This window comes from Marmota marmota, unplaced genomic scaffold (genome assembly GCF_001458135.2).
Source record: "Marmota marmota marmota unplaced genomic scaffold, marMar, whole genome shotgun sequence".
Taxonomy (NCBI): domain Eukaryota; kingdom Metazoa; phylum Chordata; class Mammalia; order Rodentia; family Sciuridae; genus Marmota; species Marmota marmota.
In genome coordinates this window covers 19,147,117-19,168,862 of record NW_026000242.1, presented here as the reverse complement: position 1 = coordinate 19,168,862, position 21,746 = coordinate 19,147,117, and the positions used below count along the sequence as shown (strand labels likewise).

Here is a 21,746-nt window from a genome sequence, read left to right as displayed (position 1 = left end):
TAATACCAGGCTTTTTTCATTCATCTTGATTTATTTGATTGCCTCTACCCTCATTTTTTCCTTTTAAAATATGGCTGACATTTTTTTAAAAAATCAAATCATTTCTCCCTCTTTCTCTCATTTGGTGATGACTTCATGCAAATGATTATGAAGGACTGAGGTTGATGGGACTACAATGAATTAACAGTGTCATTCGAAACTTTCAAATCTAAGTTATAAATCTTTGCTTGAATTAAATTTGTTGTTGTGTCCCATAAAGTGTATTTTAAGTGGTGTTCTCAAATACATCCCACCATCCTTTGTTTGCCATTCAAATCCTCTGTCTGGCGCGCACATACACAGGTGTCTTCTCACAAGGATGTGGTTGGAAGGAAGCCCTTTTGTCTGCACAGGTTCCACCACCACTTCCCTGCCACAGGAAGAAGACCACATATGCTAGGCAGGCTTCATCATGCTGACCCTGGATCTAGCCCCGGAAAGTACCTTAGTCTTAACCAAAACTGCTTGAGGAGTAGCAAGGAGGTGACTTTGGGGCCAGAGGTCAGAAACCTAGGATGTGGACAGTATTATGCATCCGAGGGATTGAAGGACATGAAGGTACAGGGTAGGCTGAGTCCATGAACTCCATATAGTCAGCAAATTTCACTGAGAATAAGAAGGAGACCAACCATATGGCTAGATGACCCCTTGAATGGCAGCTGGATTGATGTCCTGCCCCGTGTGCTTTTCAGATGTGCAACTGTGCTTCGATTCTCAAGGGCATGGATTTTTCTCCAACTGCTATATGCTGAGTCCAGGACACTGTGGGGACTGAATAAATGCTAAATAATCACTGTGCATAATTTATTGCTGTTTTTTTTTTCTTTCTTTGTAAAGACATGTCATAAGTTTAGCTATAATCAATCCAGATTTAAATTGAATGAACTCTGTCTTGGGAAAGGAACCATTTTATTGCTGCTAAAGCCCTGGAAATAACTGCAAGCAAAGCAGGAAGGATTACATAAATGGATTAAGAAGTGCAGCAATCATCCATTACAAGTGTCACCTTGAGATAAATACTGTTGCTGGCCTGTGCAATACTGGGCTTGTGGACAGGGCTGGTGCAGAGGGCCAAATCTGTTGGCTGTGATAATGAAAATGTATTTGTCTAACAGGGAGGAGTAAAGAGGTGCAATTAGCAAGAAGGGATCTTGATGCATGTGAAGGCAGAGAAGGACAAGAGGGAAGAATCAGAACTGAGTTTCTACTTTAGTTCAGTTCCCTGCTGGGCGCCTTACCCATTAATCTACTTTTAATGTGGTCCCTACCCTTTCGAGGTGGGTGCTATTTAACCAAGGTGAATAATAAATGATAAAATTGAAATTAAATCCTTTCTTCCTTTTTCTGCATATGCTCTTTCACACCAAGCACAGCAGGGATGGGGTCATAGGTAACCCACTGCTTGAAGGAAGAAGACTGCATCACTATGCAAACATCTGGCTTTGCTGTAAGATGTTGAACTGGAGTTGGGGCAGTGAGTGGCTACATCCTTGGCTCCAGGAGATCCAAGCCAAATTCTAGCATGCCTCTCCTCTAGGAATTTAGCTAAACCCCAAGGTACCCTTGCCAATAAGGGTAAGGCACATGTGCCTTATTCCCCTAAAAAAATCACATTGTAGAATGTAAAGCCCAGCACTGGTTACTGTTTCTTACCTGCATGAAGAGATTTACAGTGCTGTCAGTTTTATGCATCAATTCACTGATGTGACTAAGGACTGTGGCCTCCTGTGACTGCTATAGAATTCAGCTGCCCTACTTCTTAGGGGATTGAAACCACCTAGGAACTCAATTTAGAACTAGAACTAAAAGGTGCTTCTGACTGGATGCAAATAACTTCAAAGCATGATTGCAGGCTTTCTGTAGGAGATATTGAGTTTCCAGTCAAAGAAGACTGATTAGGCAGCACGGCACAGCAGGGAGCCAGAGGAGGCTGAGCAGCAATTAAGGCTTCTGGCTCTCCTGTCAGAAGGAGGCTTCTGGTGTGCACCTTCTTGGAGGGAGGCAGGGCAAGTGGTACAAATCCAGGAAGAAGGATTGCCCTTTCCATTTCTGCTTCAATCTGTGTGGTTGAACATGGTTGACCGTTACAGAGTAGCAAGGATATACCAAATTTAATTGAAAATCCCATTAATTTCACATATCTTCCTTATTTCACCCAGGTGTAAAGAATGTCTTAATACCTCTGTTGCTCTTCTCTTGAATTTGAGTCTTGCTTTTTCATGGATCCTCAAAATAAGTTTTGTTTGTTTGTTTTGGATTATTTTTTTTTGGGGGGGAGCTGTGTATCAACAATCTTCCAGAAAGACTAAGAAGGTTCCACTGTCTTCAAAGGCTTCCTCTAGATATGCTCTTCTAGGATGGACACTGCACAGTGCACCGAGGAGCACCTTTCCTTCTGCATCCATGGCCTCAAGGTGCTTCCCAGTCACAGGGATTCTTTGGGTTGCAGTAAGAATTCGGAGCTGGGAGCATTGAATGGAGATGTGAAAGCACGTCCTTGATCAGTTTCTAATAGATGAGGGTTTAGGAGTGGAAGAAGGGAGAGTCAGCCTGGTCTTTTTGATGCTGGCCATTAGATAGCTAGTGCAGGATCCCTGAAAAGCTCTTCACATATGAATGTGTGAAATCCACAGAAATGCTATGAACTGTATACCATCATCACTCTTAAAGTTGAGGAACTTAAACCTTTGGAAAATTAAGAAAAAAATTTGTGCACATCTTCTCTTGGAACTGTAAGGTTCCCAAGCGGACTTCACCATCTTTTACCCCTCCTCTCCTAGTGGTTGGCCCCCACCAGAAGGTCCAAATGCAACTCATTTAAGCTCATTTTTTCTAAAATCATGTGGTTTCAACATTTAGGAGCAGGTTACTGCCAAAGGAAAAATGACATCATTGTTGTGCCAGATTTCTTTGTAAACAATAGATATCTTTACAAATGAATCCAACAAACCTTTTTTTTTTTAAAATTTAATTTTTATAGTCATCAAGAAAGGAAGAAACTATTCTAACTATCTTTTAGGGACTGTGTACAGTATCATCTTGTATGTTGAATGGCTCTTTTCTCTAAAAATTTGGAGTGGAGTGGAGTGCAAAGGTGTTAGGCTAAGGTTGAAAAATTAAGTTTCTAGAACCAGCTCTACTAAGGAGCAACTGTGATGCACAAAGATGAGGGCACTAAGACCAATGGGATCTACAAGCAGTGCACAGAGGGGTAGAGCCTGGTGCCAAAAAGGCTGGCTCTCAGATATCTAGCTCAAGGTTCTAAGGAACACATCCTTCACCAAATGGGAACTAACACCACAATATGTTATGCAAAGTGCAAAACACTTCACTTTGATGTCACAACACTAGATTTATGAAGCTTGGTGTGGGGGTGGGAGGTGAGAGGAATATATGAATAACTGTACTTTTACGACACACAACCAGGGGCTCTCCACCTTTTTCAAGGTTCATAAATTCCCCAGGAGGAGTCTGTTCATCTTTATGGATTTTACAATCTCACTGTGATTTTCAGATTCCCTCGTCTATAAATCAGACATAATTGTGAAATTGTTTTCACATTTTGACCTCAATTTGGTAGAGCAAATAAATGTGGAAAGAACAGTTTATACTTTCTAATGAAGAAAAATCAGGATATTTTAAACTTAAAATCATAAAATACAATAAATTTCATAAATATTTCACAAATATCTTCAATATTACTATTCCCACTTTACAGCCTAAAGTCAATGGTCGTATAGTAAACATTCAATAAATATGTACTAGAAAATGTGTGGATGACTAAATGAATATCTGAAGACATTAAGCATGAAGTTGAAACCATCTTTTTTAAAATATATGTACCTTTATTTTATTGATTTATATGTGGTGCTGAGGATCAAACACAGTGCCTCAAAATGCTAGGTGAGCCCTCTACTGCTGAGCTGAAACCCCAGCCCAGTTGATACCATCTTGTTGAGATTTGGGGAACCCTAGGAACTCATGAACTGGGGAGATGTATGCAACACATCTATGAAATGAAAAATGAGAAAAAAAGTTAGGAGATAATAAGGAGTCAAGGAAGTCTGTAGATCCCCTTTTCCCTTCTTAAAGACTGTGAATATCTAATTTTTAGACACCATGGAGTTCCCCACAGCCTGGGCTTTGCAGCTAATTGGGCCAGGTTCATGCCATGGCTCTCTACTCTCAAGATGCCACAGAACCTTTCTGAATTTATTTCTTTTACTACATAAAATGAGAATAATAATACTTTCCTGTCAAGAAATTTAAACACAGGTCCAAATCCTAGTTCTCAGGAGGTATGCCCAATGTTATTGTTACAGTGAGTAAAACAGATGAAGTCAGATTAATAATCATCATTTTGCAGTTGGTGATGATCAAGGGAAGGAAGGTCATGGCCACCTTGATTTACATCACAAGATGATGATATGTGTGTTCACGTAAATTTCATGGGACTTAACACTGTTCTTTGCATGTAAAGATACTTGAGCCAGATTTCTCAACCCAGCAGTACTTGCATGTGTGTGCACTGTAGGACCAGGGCAGTGTCCTTCACTCCAGTGGGTCACAGAGCAAAAGGATTTTATACTGGTATCCCCATGCTTCACAGAAAACCTGGTTACAGAAGACACAAGGCACACACATTCACTTTTAATAAGAACTGCTGTTCTCCCACACACTAAAAGTGACCTACGTCTTCCCTCTGCCAAGTGATATTTCCCATCAATCTACATGTGAACATAGATATGCCTAGATGGGAAGGAGAACTCTGATGAAATGTTGGGTTAGGATAGTCCCAAAGATGGACAATCTCATCAAGGAGAAAAGAGAGGAGACACTCAGAATAGAAGGGAAATGTCCTTGTACCGTTGGTGAGATTTTCTTCAAATACTGTGAGAGTGTGCCTTCCTAGACACATGCAACATCATAAAAACAAGATGGTTTTATTAATGTTTACTTGGACACTGAGAGAGCGGGGAATCTAGATACTTAAAAATCATATGGGTCATAAATACTGGCTAAAGTATAAGGGGAAAAACTGATGCCAGAAAGTTTCTGTGTAAATAATATCCCAGAAAAGTTTAGTACTTGGCAATAATTTTGTAAACTTTTAATGAGTGTACTGATTATGCAGATACTTAAAAATGACAAAATTTGGATACAATGTATGAGGTTCTCCAGATTACTGATGATTATCTTAAAGCCTTAAACAGAAGAGAGCAGAGGAGTTAAGAGAAATATCTTGGTTCTCTGCAGAGCATTGCAAGCAAATAATAATAATAGTAGCTGTCATTTATCAAGGTCCCATCAAGTGTGAGATATTCTTGTTATTATCTATTCCTAACACAATTTTGTAAAGTGTTTATGATTATGGCCATTTTTTAAAATGCAGAAAACAAAGGAGGTCTGTGACTTCTACAAAGCTACTATTTTAGGATTTGCGTTAGAATTTTATTACAAGTTTGCTTGACTTTCAAGTCCATGATCTTTGCACCACAGCATTCTTCTTTCTTTTGCTCTATTTATGTCAAATTTATGTAAACAACTCTAATATTCCTAAAACTTGATGCATAACACATGGGTTCAGGAAACCCCATGAAGCTAACCCTATTTCAATAATAAAAATTAGAAATATAGATCCACTGTGATTTGGTGTCCCCAGTATCTCTGCCTGTTTAATTTAAAGAGAGGCAGCTACAGAGGGCTGACATCTCAAGACTGATTTAGCCAATTCATAACTGGTATCAGTCAAGGGCTTTTTGAAAGTTCTCACGCATGTATCAAATAAGAAGAGAAAGTTATAAGCACTCAATTTCTTTCTTTTTTCCCCCAATATCTTTTTAGTTGTAGGTGGACACAATGCCTTTATTTTTATTTATTTATTTCTATGTGGTGCTGAGGATCGAACTCAGAAAGGCTACCTGCGCTAGGTGAGGACTCTACCACTGATCCACAACCCCAGCCCCAGCACCCAATTTCTAAAACGTATATATGCCTTAATATATTTTGAAATGATTTTCTATATTCTAAATCATTTTGAAAAAGCAAAACTTGTATTCATGTGGTAATCACGCAATGGCAAGAAAAAGAAACAACAGTACATAATTTTCTTTCTTCTTTTTCTTCTTCTTTTTTTTAAAGTATTCTGACCTAAAAGAATTCAGAAGCAATTTAAATAATATCTTGATATGAAACATATTTATGTCACTTACTCCTCAGCTTCTTATGCCAGTTATTGTTATTTATTTATAAATAATTTGCAAAATGAGTCAAATGTTTTAGATCTTAGACCAAACTGTCATATGAAAAACAGCAGAATTGGTATTAGATCCTCAGAAATGGGTTAGTAACTGGAAACATCTAACCATTTAGAGTGCAAAATTCATACATCCCAAACCTCATTCATTGTTATTAATTGAATATCTAGAAGTCTACTACACTTAATATTAAAATATTGACTTTTTTTAAAGAGTGGCGTACATCAATTTTAGCCTTATACCTAAAAATGAAAATTATTTGAGAAATAATGCATGTCACTTATAACGATTTTGTTCATATTTTAATCACTACTTCTAAACTTGCTCCCCCCTTGCCATTGTGTGTTGGATTTTCAATGGCAAACACACTTTCCATTCTAGAAAGCTACGTTCTGAAATAAGCAAAGGAATAGGTTTCACATTGTTATCTACATAAATCACCTCCCAGTTACTGTCCACTCTAGTAAAGCTCAGGGCTGATTACTTCTTAATTTAGAAACATTGAAATTTTTGCAATGAGCTTGATGAAATATACACCACCCCCAAGTTCATAGGTAGAGCTTCTAAGTGAACCATAGTTTAGCTTCAGTTCGAACTACAGGGCTCATGCCAAGGCTTAGGTGGTAATTATGCAGCTTCTAGAAAGAACATCCATATAATTTTACCTAATTTTGTGCAAATTTGCTATACTCATTAGCATACCCATTAGAAAAAGTAAATGAAACTTGAACTTCAAAAAGGATTTTTTAAAAACTTTTGAGCATCTTTGATGTTAAAGCAGTAGGTTGAAATTATTGGCAAAAATTGGGTTTTGCAACTCAGTTATCTAGAGATTGCAATTACATTTGCTACCCTTCCCTCCATTACCCCCTAGGAAACTGATATATTAACTTGTTATATTATCTTCAGTCAAGAAGGTTTTATAGACAAGTTTGAGCTCATCTGTTACTTGAGAATTTTATAAAGTAGACCATATGCATCAAATTTCTAGCTTAACATTGTTTTCTCTCTCCTCCCCAAACTCTTACTCTCCTCTTGCTTCTCATTTTCAACTCTCAAAAAGAACTAAAACCTATCATTAATGCTCTCTTCTATCAAGGGAAAAGCCAGAAGCAAAATACAAAATTTAATTTCAAAACATTAACTCTTTCTGGTTCATTGTGCAAGTTCTTACCCAATGTGATCTTATTTCATGGTTTATAAATCTCTGTTTTATATATTCACATTCAAGTGTCTTAGAATCCTGCTCTTTAGAATTATGAAAAAAATTTGATAATTTTTGATCTGTCTGGTAAATCAAAATAAAAAATGCTCACCAGATTAATAAATGACAAGCGTGTTTCTGCACGACATCATTAAGCCGTGATATTGACAGTAGGGAAGGTTTGGAGATCCTATGCCGCTCGTGTTGTAGCTGACATCTGATGGGTTCCCATTATCCATAGCTGTTTTTCTGTTTCACTTTATTCACTGTTCCCTTCTTCAAATATTAGGACACAAGCCATAAGTTTGTATTTTTAAGTTCTAAAAGCAGAAAAGACCAGCTGAAATATTAAACCTGGCTTCCCTCACTTTTGTGATACACACAGGTGGTTCATCATTAGAAGAATGATAAAAAAATCAGCACATTTATACAAATGCAGAAACTTGGCAGGGTTAAATGAAATGGTACAAATCTGCCTTCAGGGCATTTTAAACAAATGATTAAGAAGTGAAACCTAAGCCAACTGGGGAGAGAGATGATATTTACTCTATCACAAACATCAAGTCGAATGTCACCTTGAATGTTCTTACAAGGTTATTTCAATAACCAAAGGCATTCTTAATGAAACTACATTCCTTGGCCTATGGGGTGGATTCCTATAAACTTCAGAAATACACTGGGTTAATGGTAGAGTTCAGTGGTGGAGCACTAGTTTGGCCTGAACAAGGTCCTGGGTTTGATCCCTGCTGTCTCTTGTCTCTGTCTCTCTGTCTCTCTGTCTCTCTTTGTCTCTCTCTCTCTCTCTCTCACACACACACACACACTATATATATATGTGTGTGTGTGTGTGTGTATACATATATACATATATATGTATATACACACACATACATACACACACATATATTTTATATATATATAAATATGTATATATATATGTGTATATAAATTTAAGCTATTAATTTCTAAAATACCGAGTCTCTTAATACTGGATGCCTCAACATATCTATAAATAGAATTAATATTCCTGCCCCAACTCCCAGAGAGTCTGAGTTCTTGTGCCTGAGGTGAGCAGGCATCTGTATCTCTTTAGTGTTCCTTATATGATTGAAGTATTTATTCAGTCAGAGTTAAGATCGATAGGAGGTCCTGGGATCACATATTCCCTTAGAGAAAATGCAAAGGTAGAATAACAATGCAGCAATAGGATATACAGGGTGGTGTGTCCAAAGAGCTCCTAACTGTCTGGGCAGGGTAGAGGAGCATCAGAAAGACAGGAGAGATAAGGAGGGTTTCCTCAAGAAAATGCTGTGGTTAAGATGCTTGAAGAAAGAGTTGGATCTCATTATTGTTGAATAACCATTTTTTTTTTTTTGGATACTGGAGATTGAACCTAGAGGTGCTTAACCATTGAGCCACACCCTCAGCCCTTTAAAAAAATTTTTTTTGTAGTTGTATATGGACAGAATGCTTTTATTTTATTTTTAATTTTTATGTGGCGCTAAGGCTTAAACCTAGTGCCTTACATGTGCTAGACAAATGCTGTTCCACTGAGCGACAGCCTCAGCACCTCTCAGCCTTTTTGCATTTTATTTAGAGATGGGGTCTCACTGAGTTGCTTAAGGCCTTGGTAAGTTGTTGAGGCTTGCTTTGAACTCTCAAATCCTCTTGCCTCAGCCTCCCGAGCCACTGAGATTACAGGCGTGTGCCACCGTGCCTGGCTGTCCAATAACATTTTAAATATTTTTCCTGGGGTTTTTAAAACATGAGAATATTTTACTTTCCTTCAGGTTGACATAGTAGAGGCCCCAATACACCATGCCTTACAGAGAAGCATTTTTTGCTTTGAATTGAATCCAATCTGAGCTCTGAGGAGGTTCATTTTGAGGGTCACAGTGATCTGCACATGACATATCTCCATAACATCAGGGCCCCTGTGACTCTTTTGTCCCCTTTAACTGTGGATTTTAAGTATAAAAGATTTATGACCTAAGTTATGAACAGAAAGCACTGGCAGGAGTTTACTAGTCATATTGGCTCAAATGTTCTTATTGGTTATATTAAAGCAACCCAGGTTCAGTTCTTAAAAGTACCCTTGATATTACGAAGTATGGGAAATAAGCCATATCTTAGCTAAACATCTCCTCATCTAATGATGCAAGCCAGCCTTGTGAGACTCGTTAGTTTAAATTTTAATAACAAATCTTATCAAATAAAGCAAAGATAGAACAGACTAGAAATTAGAGTTTTATTCAGCCAGAGGTCATTCATGTCATTTCTATATTAATTTGAGTAATACATTCAAATAAACATTCTTTTCCTAAGATCATATCACTTAAACATTTATTTTTAGAGTTCTAGTATTATTGTTTTAACTCATGATGTTTTCTCTGCCTGAACGTTCCCCTCTCTTTTCTCTTCATTCTATTTTGCTGAAACTTCCCATTGAACATATGCTCCTCCAAACTATCCCATGCCTTCTTTTCCTTTCACTTGGGACATTTACCTTTCATGTATGTGAACTACCTTGGTACTAAGTACATAGTAGATCTTGACTAAAAAAATAATAGAAAATAAATAAAAACGTTTGGAATGGACCCCACATATATCACATGCATAAAGTTAAAAATCTTCCAACTGAGTTTTGGCCAGGGTTTTAACAGGTTACTCCCCTGCCAATGACAACAGTTCTGGATAATGCCAACCCTCATCTCTGACAGAAGGGCACAGTACGTTATTGCAGAAGCACAGCCAAGGAGGGAAGAGACCAGGATGCTCACTTTTCTTCCCGATGTTAACTAGCTATGCAATCTTGACAAGTTATTTGCTTCCCCTGACTCTGGTTGCCTCAACTGTAAAATCAGGGCTAGTAATGCCTTATTTATCAAGAAGCAAGAAGCCTAAATGTTTTTCATAAGGACTCCAAACTATTACAGATCTTTGAATCAAACCAGTTTTAGTCATATACAAATACAATTTGAGCATAATACAGAACTTCATTTGAAAATGCTGTGAAACATATGTGTGACAATGGATTGACTGCAATCATGTGTTTAAAATGAATTAAATATGTCACATCACTAATTCTCACTTATTGTTAACACTTCTATCCCCCTAAGGAAGAACCCCCAAGCCTCTGTTTCTTACCTTTTGATTTCCGTTCATGGTATGACCTGCCTCGATAATGAGGAGTGTCCAAATACAAATTCTCAAGATCGTCTTGCCATGACTCTGGATTAAAGTGCTTGAGCAGATCTTCCACAGTATCAAATTCTGCAACTTTTTTGTCCAAAGCCTCCACAGTGAGAGCAGAGTCCGTTACTGATGAAGAGCGATAGGATACCCCCTAAGAGTGACACACAGTTCAGTGTACTCAGAAAAAGTCCAATGATGTGAAATTCAACACTTATGCGGCTATATGGAAGGAACATACACAGGCTCATGGTTGTAATATATCATTTGTGTAAATAACATGCAAAAGCAATCTGGCACCATCTTGCCTATTCTAAAATAAGAGCAATTAATTGGTAAAATATAGTCATTCAATTTTTGGAAATCAGAGCTAAGCTGATCATAGAACTTCCAGTTCATTTGAACTGTAATCACTTACAAAGATATAGGCTGTGTGGAAATATAAAAGTTAAGTCATCAAACTTCTTGGTTCAAGGTCCTTAGTCATCCATATATCAATTAATAATGGTGAGAATTATAGTTCTGAACTCCATCCAAACAAGTTTTCTTAATTCATTCTATTCTCCCATACTTAGCCTCTGCCCCAGGTCACCTAGCCTTACAGATATTGTGTGAGCACTGTTTCACTAGACTCTAGGGGCATTTTGATAAAATTTTTCACTTTAACCAATTTATTTACTGTCAACAGGATAATTAGCCATGCAACTCTCTTGACTGACAAGTGCAAGATTCACAGGGGAAACTTATTAAAAGGGGAAAAAAAGTGCTGTGGTTTGCGAGTGATCCCAGTTGTCATTAAAAAATTCCTGAATATTCTTTAAATGAGGAATATAGCACCACTGGAAGACTGGAAAGGATTATATATTTTGCCATGGAAATAAAACATCCCCACATAAGGTTTCCAAGCACTTACTTCACTAACCCTTGTACAATCTGGAGGTAAATGAGCCATGATTCAAACATCTCTGTAAAAATTCATGACCCATTAACAGGGAAATAGAGAGCACATAGCCTCAAATGATTTCTAAATGTCTTTAAAGAAACTGCCAAACAAATAAGATCCCCCAAGGGCAAATAGCTCTTATCACTAAGGGAGAATGGAAATTAATGAAAACTTGCTTTCCTGAAACTTAACTGCAGTGTCCTATCAAGAAATAATATGCACTATAGAGTCTCAGACAGCCAACCTCTCAAATTATATTCTCACTCTCAGGCCATGTTTCCTTTCTTTAACCACTCGAGGTCCAAAGGCTGGTAAGTGATTTGATGAACCTGAAAGCATTAATCTACCATGAGTGTAACACAAAAGCAGTTTTTAAAGATGCCCTGCAGGTAAAAGGAAGTGGGGGCAGGAGCTGGGGAGTAGGGTAGAAGGCATGAGGTGGTTTGGTGACTGTGTTGGCCAGATTGGGATAGTTTCCATGGTGGTGGTTGTTTTTTACGTAGAGAAAGCATACATCTGACTTTCAGTAAGCCCTGTCACAGTAACTAGACATTCTAATCCTAGACCAAACTTTTTCTGCCATACTACTTTCATTACGTGCGTATGAGTCCACTCTATATTCTGCCCAGGCATGTTCAGATAATCACTTATCTTTGTCATATGTTACTGAAGAGTTTAGAGATTTGTTAATAGTTCTACTCATGATAAAGACATCTTCTATAGTCATCTTGTTGTTATGACTCTCATCTGGGTGCCACCATATTTGTTCCTTCTGTTTTTGATAGGTGGTTCTGTTCTTAACTCTTTAATCTAGCTCTGTGTGTGTGTGTGGGGGGGGGTAAGCCTTGACGGAAGCACCTAATTTCTGTCTTTCCAACTCTCTTGATACTGCATGCTAAGGGTAGATTACACTTATAATGCCGAGTCCCCACCCAGCTCATGTTGTTCTAGATAATTTAATCTATTTGATTCATATCAAGTCATTTCCACAAAAGTGAAAGCTTCTTGTAATAGCTCTGGGGAAAACAGCTGCAAGGAGTATTCTGGGACAGCCCTTAATAGTGCCTGGAGTATAGTGTGCACCTAGATATTGAAGAGAAAACTCTGAAGTTACTCTCAGTCCCTGAGGGGGAGAGGGAAGTCTAATCTCTTCTAATATTAACTTGAAGAGCAAATCCACACCATAGGTAAAATACAAATTTGTCCTTATAGATGAGCTGTTTTCAAGTTTTAACTTGGGGTAGTTGATGGACACCATGATGATAGTTAAGAAAATATTTATGAGTCATTAGGGGAGCTAATGAACACACAAGAATATTTGTTTCTGAAGTAAATATTTAAAAACTATTTTTGAGATAAAGAGCCAATTGGGTGTGCCTCCTTCAGCTGCACTATACATTTAATCTCATTCAGTGTTAGTTACATATTAAAAAAATCCTTTCTAAAGTTAATCAAATTCCTTTAAAATTGTAACAATTTGTGAAGAATACTCTGTAAACTCTTTTAAACAAAAACAAAGTTGGTTTATATAAAACTTAATGAGAGGTCTAATAACCCTTGATCCTACTGCAGAAGGTTCTTGAAAACTAGGTTATTAAAAAAACAAAAAACAAAAAAGCTATCTCTTTTTTGATCTTCCAACAGGGCCAAGCAACACCCTGACTTATAGTTCAAGCCAAAAATTTCCACTGGATAGGGGCTCAGGGATAAACTTTCTCAGATATTCAAACAGAGGAGCAACCCCTCTTTCTGAGTACCCGTGCTACAGTTTGGATCTTGAATGTTCCTATTATGGTTTAGATATTAGATGTCACCCAAAAGCTCACATGTGAGACAATGCAAGAATGTCTGTAGGTGAAATGATTGGGTCATAAGAACCTTAACCTCATCAGTGCATTAATCTGCAGATAAGGATTAAATGAGTGAAAAACTGTAGGTGAGTAGGGTGTGACTGGAGGAGGTGGGTCACTGGGGACATGTCCCTGGGGTTTATATTTTATTCATGGTGAGGGAAACACTCTGCTTCCTGCTGGCCATGTTCTGAGACACTTTCCTCTTCCACACTCTTTCTCCTTGATGTTCTTCTTCACCTCACGCCCCAAGGATTGGAGTCAGCTCTCTATGGTGAGACCTCTGAAACCATGAGCCCCCAAATAAACTTTTCCTCCTCTAAAATTATTCTCGTCAGGTATTTTGGTGAGCAGTGAAAAAGCTGGACTAGGATAGTTCCCCATATGTTAAAGGCGGCTCCCAAGGGTGGTGCTGTTGGGAAATGGTGGAGTCTTTAGGAATTGAGGTCCTTAGATTGCTGGAGATCTGCCCCTGAAGGGGACTGTGGGAATACAACTCCTCCTCTTCCCTTCTTCTGCTTCCTGGCTGTAAGGTGAGTGGTTTTACTCTGTCATGAGCTCCACCATGATGTGCTGCCTTGCTCCAGGCTCAAAGCAGTAGAGACAAATGATCAAAGACTAGGACCTCCAAAACTGAGAGCCAGGCATTTTATTACAGTGCTGAGAAAAAACGACTACCACAACCTGGATTATCCTTAATTAGTTAAACCTCCTTTAAAGTGTAATTCTGCATGTGGTGGAGGAATAATTGGACAACTCTGAGCTATTATACATAAAATGCTTGAGAAGTTGGAGGATCCCTTGATAATCAACTTCGTTGTAAAAGCTGATGCTGGCATTTACTTTGAGTTATTAGCCTCAGGCTGCCACTGCCCAGCCCTTCTGCTTAGCTTTATTCTATTCTGATTTTCACCCATCTGACAATGATCACATACTCTGAACTAGGTTCAGATCATACATTCTGGAATGTTCAAAGCAAACTAATAAAACATTCAGACCACCATCTGAGACCTCACTGATCTCTTGATCAGATGATGTTCTATCTAGTTCAGCAGCCACATCAGATGAACTAGAGTCACAGAATCCATAGCTGAAGAAATCCTGCCAAATGAGTGAATTTAAGAAAATCCTCAAAAGAGAGTATATCAGTGTTGAAAAACAAATCAAGCCTGATTTGGCCACATGGACCCACTTTAGAACCAAGGACATCCTTTCTCCATGTTCCTGACCTTTATATGAACAACTGCATTTATTACATTGTGTTTTGTTGGTACATAGGTACTACATGTAAGATTGGTGAACACAAGTTCTGATTTTTCTGTGCATAGTAGATAAGGATACAGAAAACTAAGAAATGACTAAATTTGGAGGGAAAAGAAAAGGGGTGTGAACCATTTTACAGCCTCAGGGTGAGTTATGTTTTATATCCAAGTCAAATAGAATACTGTATGCAGCTGATTTGTGAAACTACTCACCTGCTTACAGTTATCTTACTGTAAACACTGGGATTTTTCAAGGCTGAAATGATCCTTGAAGTACAAAGGTTAACAGCTTCTCCTAAAATATTCAGAAAGCCATTTCAAAATTACCCACTTGAACTGGGACCACAAATCACTTGGATAAGTCTGAACAGTCATTTTGTTGAAATGCTGTTCTTTTAAATGGACAAATAGTTAAGTCATTGTCTATTCCAAGTTCCTACAATGGTTTATTGGCAATTCCTGAAAGCCTTCGTAAAAGGCCCAAAGGGGTGACTGACAGAATTCATTCTAACCTGATCAAAATGGAAGAACATACCCTGCCTGAGATATGATGTAGGGTCAAGCAACAGGTCCTTAATGCAGCTGGAGTCCTTCTGGACTTGACTTTAGCTATTGCATCAGTTTCTTTCACTGGCAATGGCTTAATAAATTACTTACTGAGTTCGAACTTGTGACCGATTCCCAGTTGGTGTCTAAGGCTTCTGCAGGTTGGAAATCTTTCTAGAAGGCAAAGGAACATTCATGTGCATCAGTCAATCCTCTGTATAATTCATTATGTGCAGGGTTTCAACAACTTAGCATTCTGAATCTTCTTCCAAATAAGTGACAGCAGAAAAGGAACTACATTCTTGGTGAACAGGTCACAATTTTTCATCTGCTCACAAGAACTCTCCTCATTCAAGACATGAACAACTGTATCAACATTCTCTTGTAAGTATTAGTGAAAAAGAAAATGGGGCACATAAAAGATCATATTTTAACTGGACCATCCACTGGTATGTGACCTCAGGTGACTTCCTTAACCTCTCTATCCTCCCCTTTCCAAAGGGTTGGTATGAAATGCTTAAACTTCAGGATTGTTTTGAGAACTGAATGTATTAATTATGCAATTATAGCTGGCACCTAATAAAGTGCTTAATAAAGAGTAAGAATAATAATAATTATCAATATTGATGCTTGCTTGGTTTAAACTAGATTATGCATCATGTTTAATCCTGAGGTAATCCACAATATTGCTGATATTTTCAAAGATAAACTAACTTCCAAAAGCTATTCCTGACTCTTATAACCAAAGTAAGGAAGAAAGGAAGGGGAAAAAAATGACCATGGGAGTGACCAAGTACTACCCACTGAAGGAAAGATGATCAAGAACAGTTCTAAGAGGGTTGTCTCAGACAAGTCTGAATAAATTCAAGATAGCAATGGATCTCTAAATCAGAAATTTCTCCCCAAAGGCAATCTTGTCTCCCATTTGTATGTAACTTTCATGAGAATTATTCAAGCACCAGTAAATTAAAAAAATATGAGAAGAACTGAATCTAACACCAGTCTGACCAGGGAGTTGGAAGAATTCAGAGATGATGCTGAGAAATACTCAGCCACTCAAATATGACAGCTTATTTATCTAAGTATACTTACTAAGTGAGAGCAAAGTACCAGGTCTAAATTTCATTAACATTTTGAGAAGTTGGAAGTGCATTTGTTAATTGCTCATGATGAGACTGGTTTATATATAAATGTCTATGTCATAGAAAATTTTAGCTGTTTACCAACAGAGAACTGAGTCAAATTGGGGTTTGAGGAATGAATATACATTGAAAACTGACTAGATACTAGATATCATTATAAATAATCTCAACCTCAGGGAAATATGTCTCTGCACTCTGAAAAATATAATATATATTAAATGAAAACTAAATTCTCATAGTGGAAGGATGTATATAAACAAACGAAGGTGAGCACTGATGAGTTTTCATAATCAGGTGAGACTGAGAAGGAGAGCAAGCAATCAATGGCTTTTCTATGTCTTGACAAGACTATAAGAGGTGAGGATATATGCCAGGTAAATTAATTCATTTTCCATTATTATAACAAAATATCTGAGGTATTTTATACAGAAACAAGGCTTATTTAATTCACAGCTTTGGATGCTAAAAGTCCAAGATTGGATAACTCCTTCTATTTGGCCTCCTGTGAAGGTCAAATGGCATATGGCATCATAATGGACACGTGTGTGTGAGAGAAATCACATGGCAAGACAGAAGACAGAGAAACTGAAGTCCCAAGAGAAATACATTATTCCCCCAGTGACATGATGACCTCATAGTAGGCCCCAACTTTTAAAGGTCTTACAACCTCTGGATACCAACACATTGAAGACCAAGTTTCCAACACTTGAGTCCTGGGGAGTCATATTCAAAACATGTTCAAGCCACAATACCAGTTGAGATAATGACATAAGCAATTCTTAAATCATATAATTTTCATTTTCACTGGTTCATTTAACGTTTGTTAATCACGTCCCATGTACTAGTGTGCTTTCTAAGCTAAGGTTGAATAAGAAGGAAATAACCAATTTCTTCCCTGAAGGAGTTAAAAATGTAAATATATCAACAAGTACAATAAGCTCATGCTCTGATACCAGTCTAATTGGTATAATACAAAAGATCGACAATTGTACTTCTAGGAGGTGAGTTTGAAAAGCTTTCACATACCAAACTGACTCTTTGACTGGAGTCTTGAAAGGTATTAATAGATGAAATAAACATGGGATAGAAGACTCAAAGAGAGAGAAATGTTAGACACTGTGAGAAATATATACAGAAAAAGGAGCAAGTTCCTGGGGAAAGTTAATAATAGACTTGAATGTTTCAGGTGCCTGTAGAATATTTAGGTAGAGATTCTCAGAAGGAGATTTTTTTTAATGAGAATTAATCTAATGAGAGAGAGATTTGAACTAGAGATCTATAGATTAATTATCAACCCCAAAATGACAAAGCAAGTAATGGATTGTGTTGACCACATGTGAAAATTTTAAAAAATCATTTTTTAAAATCTTGGATCTGGAAATAGGTGTAGGGCTATCTAGTCCAATCTCATTTTAACAATAAGAAATTGAGTTCTCAGGTAAATGGCATGCTCTCATCATGTAGCCATCTTCTGGTCAAGCTAGAACCATCAATAGAAACTGTGTGGTGATTTTTCACATCCTTGCAGCTAGCATTGGAAACATTCTGGAGAAGGAATAATGGAACTGTATCCAAAGGAGGAGTCAACACAAGCGCAGAAAATCCATGAAGCAGAGGATTGGTGAATGTTCTGTAAGGACATCGTTTGAGATCTCAAAAGTAACTATGTTCTGTGACTCCAATTTGTTTTTTTGCATAGACACATGGTAAAACTATTTTGTTAAACTTTTTTTTAAGTGTAAAAGGTCTTTCATATTCAAGTTCCTAGACAAATATTACAAAACAACTTTTAGCTTCTTAACTGTCTGGGTTACAAGGTTTCAGCCAGAAACTTTAATAGGAACAAATGATAAAGGATTTCATTAAATCCCACATAAAATTTAACTTTATCTTCTCCTAGTAACATGAATATTAGACATTTAAAAGCAACCAACTTTCTTTTATGTTACTTCAAAAGTTTGCCATCATTTATAAGTGACATATTTGAAATGGGCTTATAAAAGGGAACTATGTCCCATAAAAAATGTGATTTGAAACCTCCAAGATTTTAGCCTTAAAAGCAGAATCTCAGCACAGGGAGGAATATAATGATTTTACTTTCTAAATATATCCTCAATGTGGTCATTTCTTATCTCTTCCATCACAACCTCCTTAGTCTATGATATCGGCAAGACTCCCAAAACCCTGTTAGCTTTTGCCATAAGTCCACACTCCTCATAGCAGCCAGAATTATCTTCTTGAATGCTAAATCAATCATATCTGTCTTCTGCTTAAAACCCTCAAGTAGCTTTCCATTGTACATAGTATCTGTCCTTGTAAGATCTGACCACTGCTTGCTTCTCTGGCCTCATCTCTGTGTGTCCCACTATGATCCGAGGTCCTACATCTCCCACTGATTCCACTCTGCCTACACTGGCCTTCCTAGAGTCCTTCAAATAGTGCTCCAAGCTTCCACTCCCCTTAGTTTTAATCTGCTGTTGTTCCCTCTGCCTGGATGTGCTTTCCCCCAAATGTTCCAAGGGTTGTCTCCTCATCATTTAACTGTCTGCTCAAAATTTGTTCTCACATCTTTAGAGAATGTCCTTGAGCATTCCACTTAAAATACCCTCACCCTTGATCACTCTATCTACTTAACCTGCTTAAGTAGATTTCATTTAAACTATGGCTACCCATACTTTAAATGGATTTATGTTTCCTTGTTGATTATCTCTTTCCCTATCTGGAATGGCAGAGACCTTATTCATTTATTTTCAACTTTAATCTCTAATTTCCTAGCTGAGTTTTGGGTATACTCTGTAATTCCTCTGGCTTACAGTGGTCACTTAGAATGGCCAGCAGTTCATATCCAGAGACCATTCTATGTCATGCTGTTTGTTATACATTTTAGGCATCATTCTGGTTAGATTGCTTGCTTTTTCAAGTTCCAGGCTAATGGAAGACTAACTTTTTCCCCCCATGGATGTTCTTAGCAAAGCATGTTCTTCTATCACGTTAAGAAATGCTAAAATATAACAGTGAATAATCATTAAAAATGTGTCATAACAGCTCATCTTATAAAGAACACACTTCTGTTATTTGTTAAAGTAAACTCACATAAGTGCTTTAAAAGCCATTTCCTGCTCTTCTTAACTATTTGGTAAGAATTTGCTATACATTTGGCACTTGATTTCTTTACCCCCAGCTCTGGAATTATAGTATCTTCCATCTTAAAATTAAGGAGCTGATAATTTGATTGTTTTTTCCCCTGAGTCCATGTAGGAAATCTTAACACTTTGATGCTATGCATACCTTACTTTACCTAATAGATATCATCTAAGGAGTCCAGTGACCTCCTTAGAAAGATGAGCAGACTGAAGCTCAGAGATCAAATGAACTGCCCAGGATCCCCAAACTAATTACTACCAGAGTCAGGACTAGACCTTGCTATTGTGTACCTCGCAGTCCCATGCTCTTTCTAACTCAGCAAGCAACATAACATATCATTCTATAATTGCAGGTTTCCTAATCAGCTTTGCCTTAATCTAATAAGAATTAATTTACATCATTAAACATAATAATTTATTCTTAGTTTATGTCCTCACCTTAAAATGGCTCATAATTATATTTTGGCAGTGAAACTCATCATTTGGCAGTTGAAATAAAATTCACTCCCCCATTCTCTGCACTGTTATATTTGGAGTAGTTTTGAAACCATAGATATTATTCTCAGACATTTGCTTTTTAAATAGCTTAGTATGCAGAGTTTGGTTTGTATGAGAAAAAGTTTTATGGACTAGAAAGTTGGGGAGGTATGTAAAAATAAAATCTTAAAATGCTTCATGAAAATACAGATAAATATTTATGTAAATGTAGTTGGGAGGAAGAATTTCTAAGCAGCAATGTTAAAGTCAGAAAACACAAACATTGATACAAGTTGCATATACAAAAGGTTGTATAAATCCAAAGGATATAAAAAATAAGATTAAAAGCATAATGACAAACCAACTCATAATGACAAAATAACACAGAGTTAATATCCTTAAAATAAAATGAACTCTGATAAATCAAAAGGTCGTAACAGAGTATGTTCCATTTTGTACAATTTTGCTAGGAAAATATATAGATAACTGATTGAAGCAGGACTGAAAACCTATGTACAAAAAAAATGATATTAGTTAGACCTGAATGGTATGTAATTTTTATTTTCTTATTTTTGTTTATGTGTTCTAAAGTTGTTATAATAAACATTTAGTTTTAATAGGAAACCAGTAAACTATTAAAACAACAATGAAAAAGAAACTGTGTCATCATTTACCCCTCAAAACTGTATCTCTTATATTATTATATCGTCTATTGAGTGGTATCACCCATGTATTCCCTGCTAAAAAATAAAAGCCTTCTCTTAGAAATGCTTTTAACCAATTACTAAATGCGGTATCCAAAAACTTCAATGTAAATGGTTCTAGAATAAACACACTTGGCTCCACCTAATGCAACACAAACTTTTAATGTCTTTAAAAACAGCTATGAAAATAAGTAATTAACTATCAACTGAGGGTTAGATAGGTATTTATTTGTCAGGCTGACAGAAAACAGTTGACCTACAGACTGAAATCAAATACAGCTGGGGATAAAATAACTGCAGGTAATTCATGTTTTCCATAACAATCCTTGCTCTTAAAGACTAAGATTCAAGTGGGAATTTCAATTTTCAGAGAGGACATTTTCAGGTAATCCTTCCTTGCTGTTGGTTACACTAGGCCCATCTCAGAAAAAGCAGGTGGTATATTATAAGCTAAGAAAAACACTCCATTCATTCCTTCACCAGTTCACGCTGGCAAACATTCATTCATTAAGTGCCTGCAATGGATGTTCAAAGGAATCCCTCTTCTGTCTCTTCATAGTGGAGCTGAGGACGCTTGTCTTTGGAGACAGCTGTTGCTGGGCCAGTATTCCAAACATTTGGGATGATTAGTTGTACCACCTGTTCCTGGATCTCCCTGAGGACGGTTGTTCATTTTTATCCTAGGTGATTATGCTGCATGTGAGTAGATGAGCCATAAACTATTCATTACAACAGAGATGTATTTCACCATAACTTAAAGAATATGCAGTTACTGGGAGGTTTTTAAAGTTCTCAAACAAAATAATCCTTAACCTACCAAGGACAACTTATTTTGAGAAAGTTTAAAAAGACATCTGTCAAATGTGTTTTTCCTTATATTGAAAATTTTTCTCATTTGCATTTTATATGCATTTCTCAGAGATAGAAAAGAAAATCTCTCTCCAAAATGTGTCTTTGCTTCTTTTTTTTTTTTTTTTTTTTATTTTT

The 21,746-nt window shown here is 37.0% G+C and overlaps 1 protein-coding gene across 5 annotated transcripts in view; it reads right to left on the bottom strand.

Annotated features, from left to right (window-relative positions):
- Positions 1 to 21,746, bottom strand: part of Pdgfd (platelet derived growth factor D) — a 231,506-nt gene that overhangs the window by 13,598 nt on the left and 196,162 nt on the right. For 4 of the 5 annotated variants that reach the window (XM_048795791.1, XM_048795790.1, XM_048795793.1 and 1 more), the window contains exons 4-5: positions 15,405 to 15,467; positions 10,648 to 10,846 (exon numbers count right to left, since the gene is read on the bottom strand). In XM_048795791.1, coding sequence (XP_048651748.1) covers positions 10,648 to 10,846; positions 15,405 to 15,467 — 262 coding nt within the window. Of the gene's footprint in view, positions 1 to 7,583; positions 7,821 to 10,647; positions 10,847 to 15,404; positions 15,468 to 21,746 lie in introns of those variants that run through there. The other variant, XM_048795792.1, reaches the window with a different exon arrangement.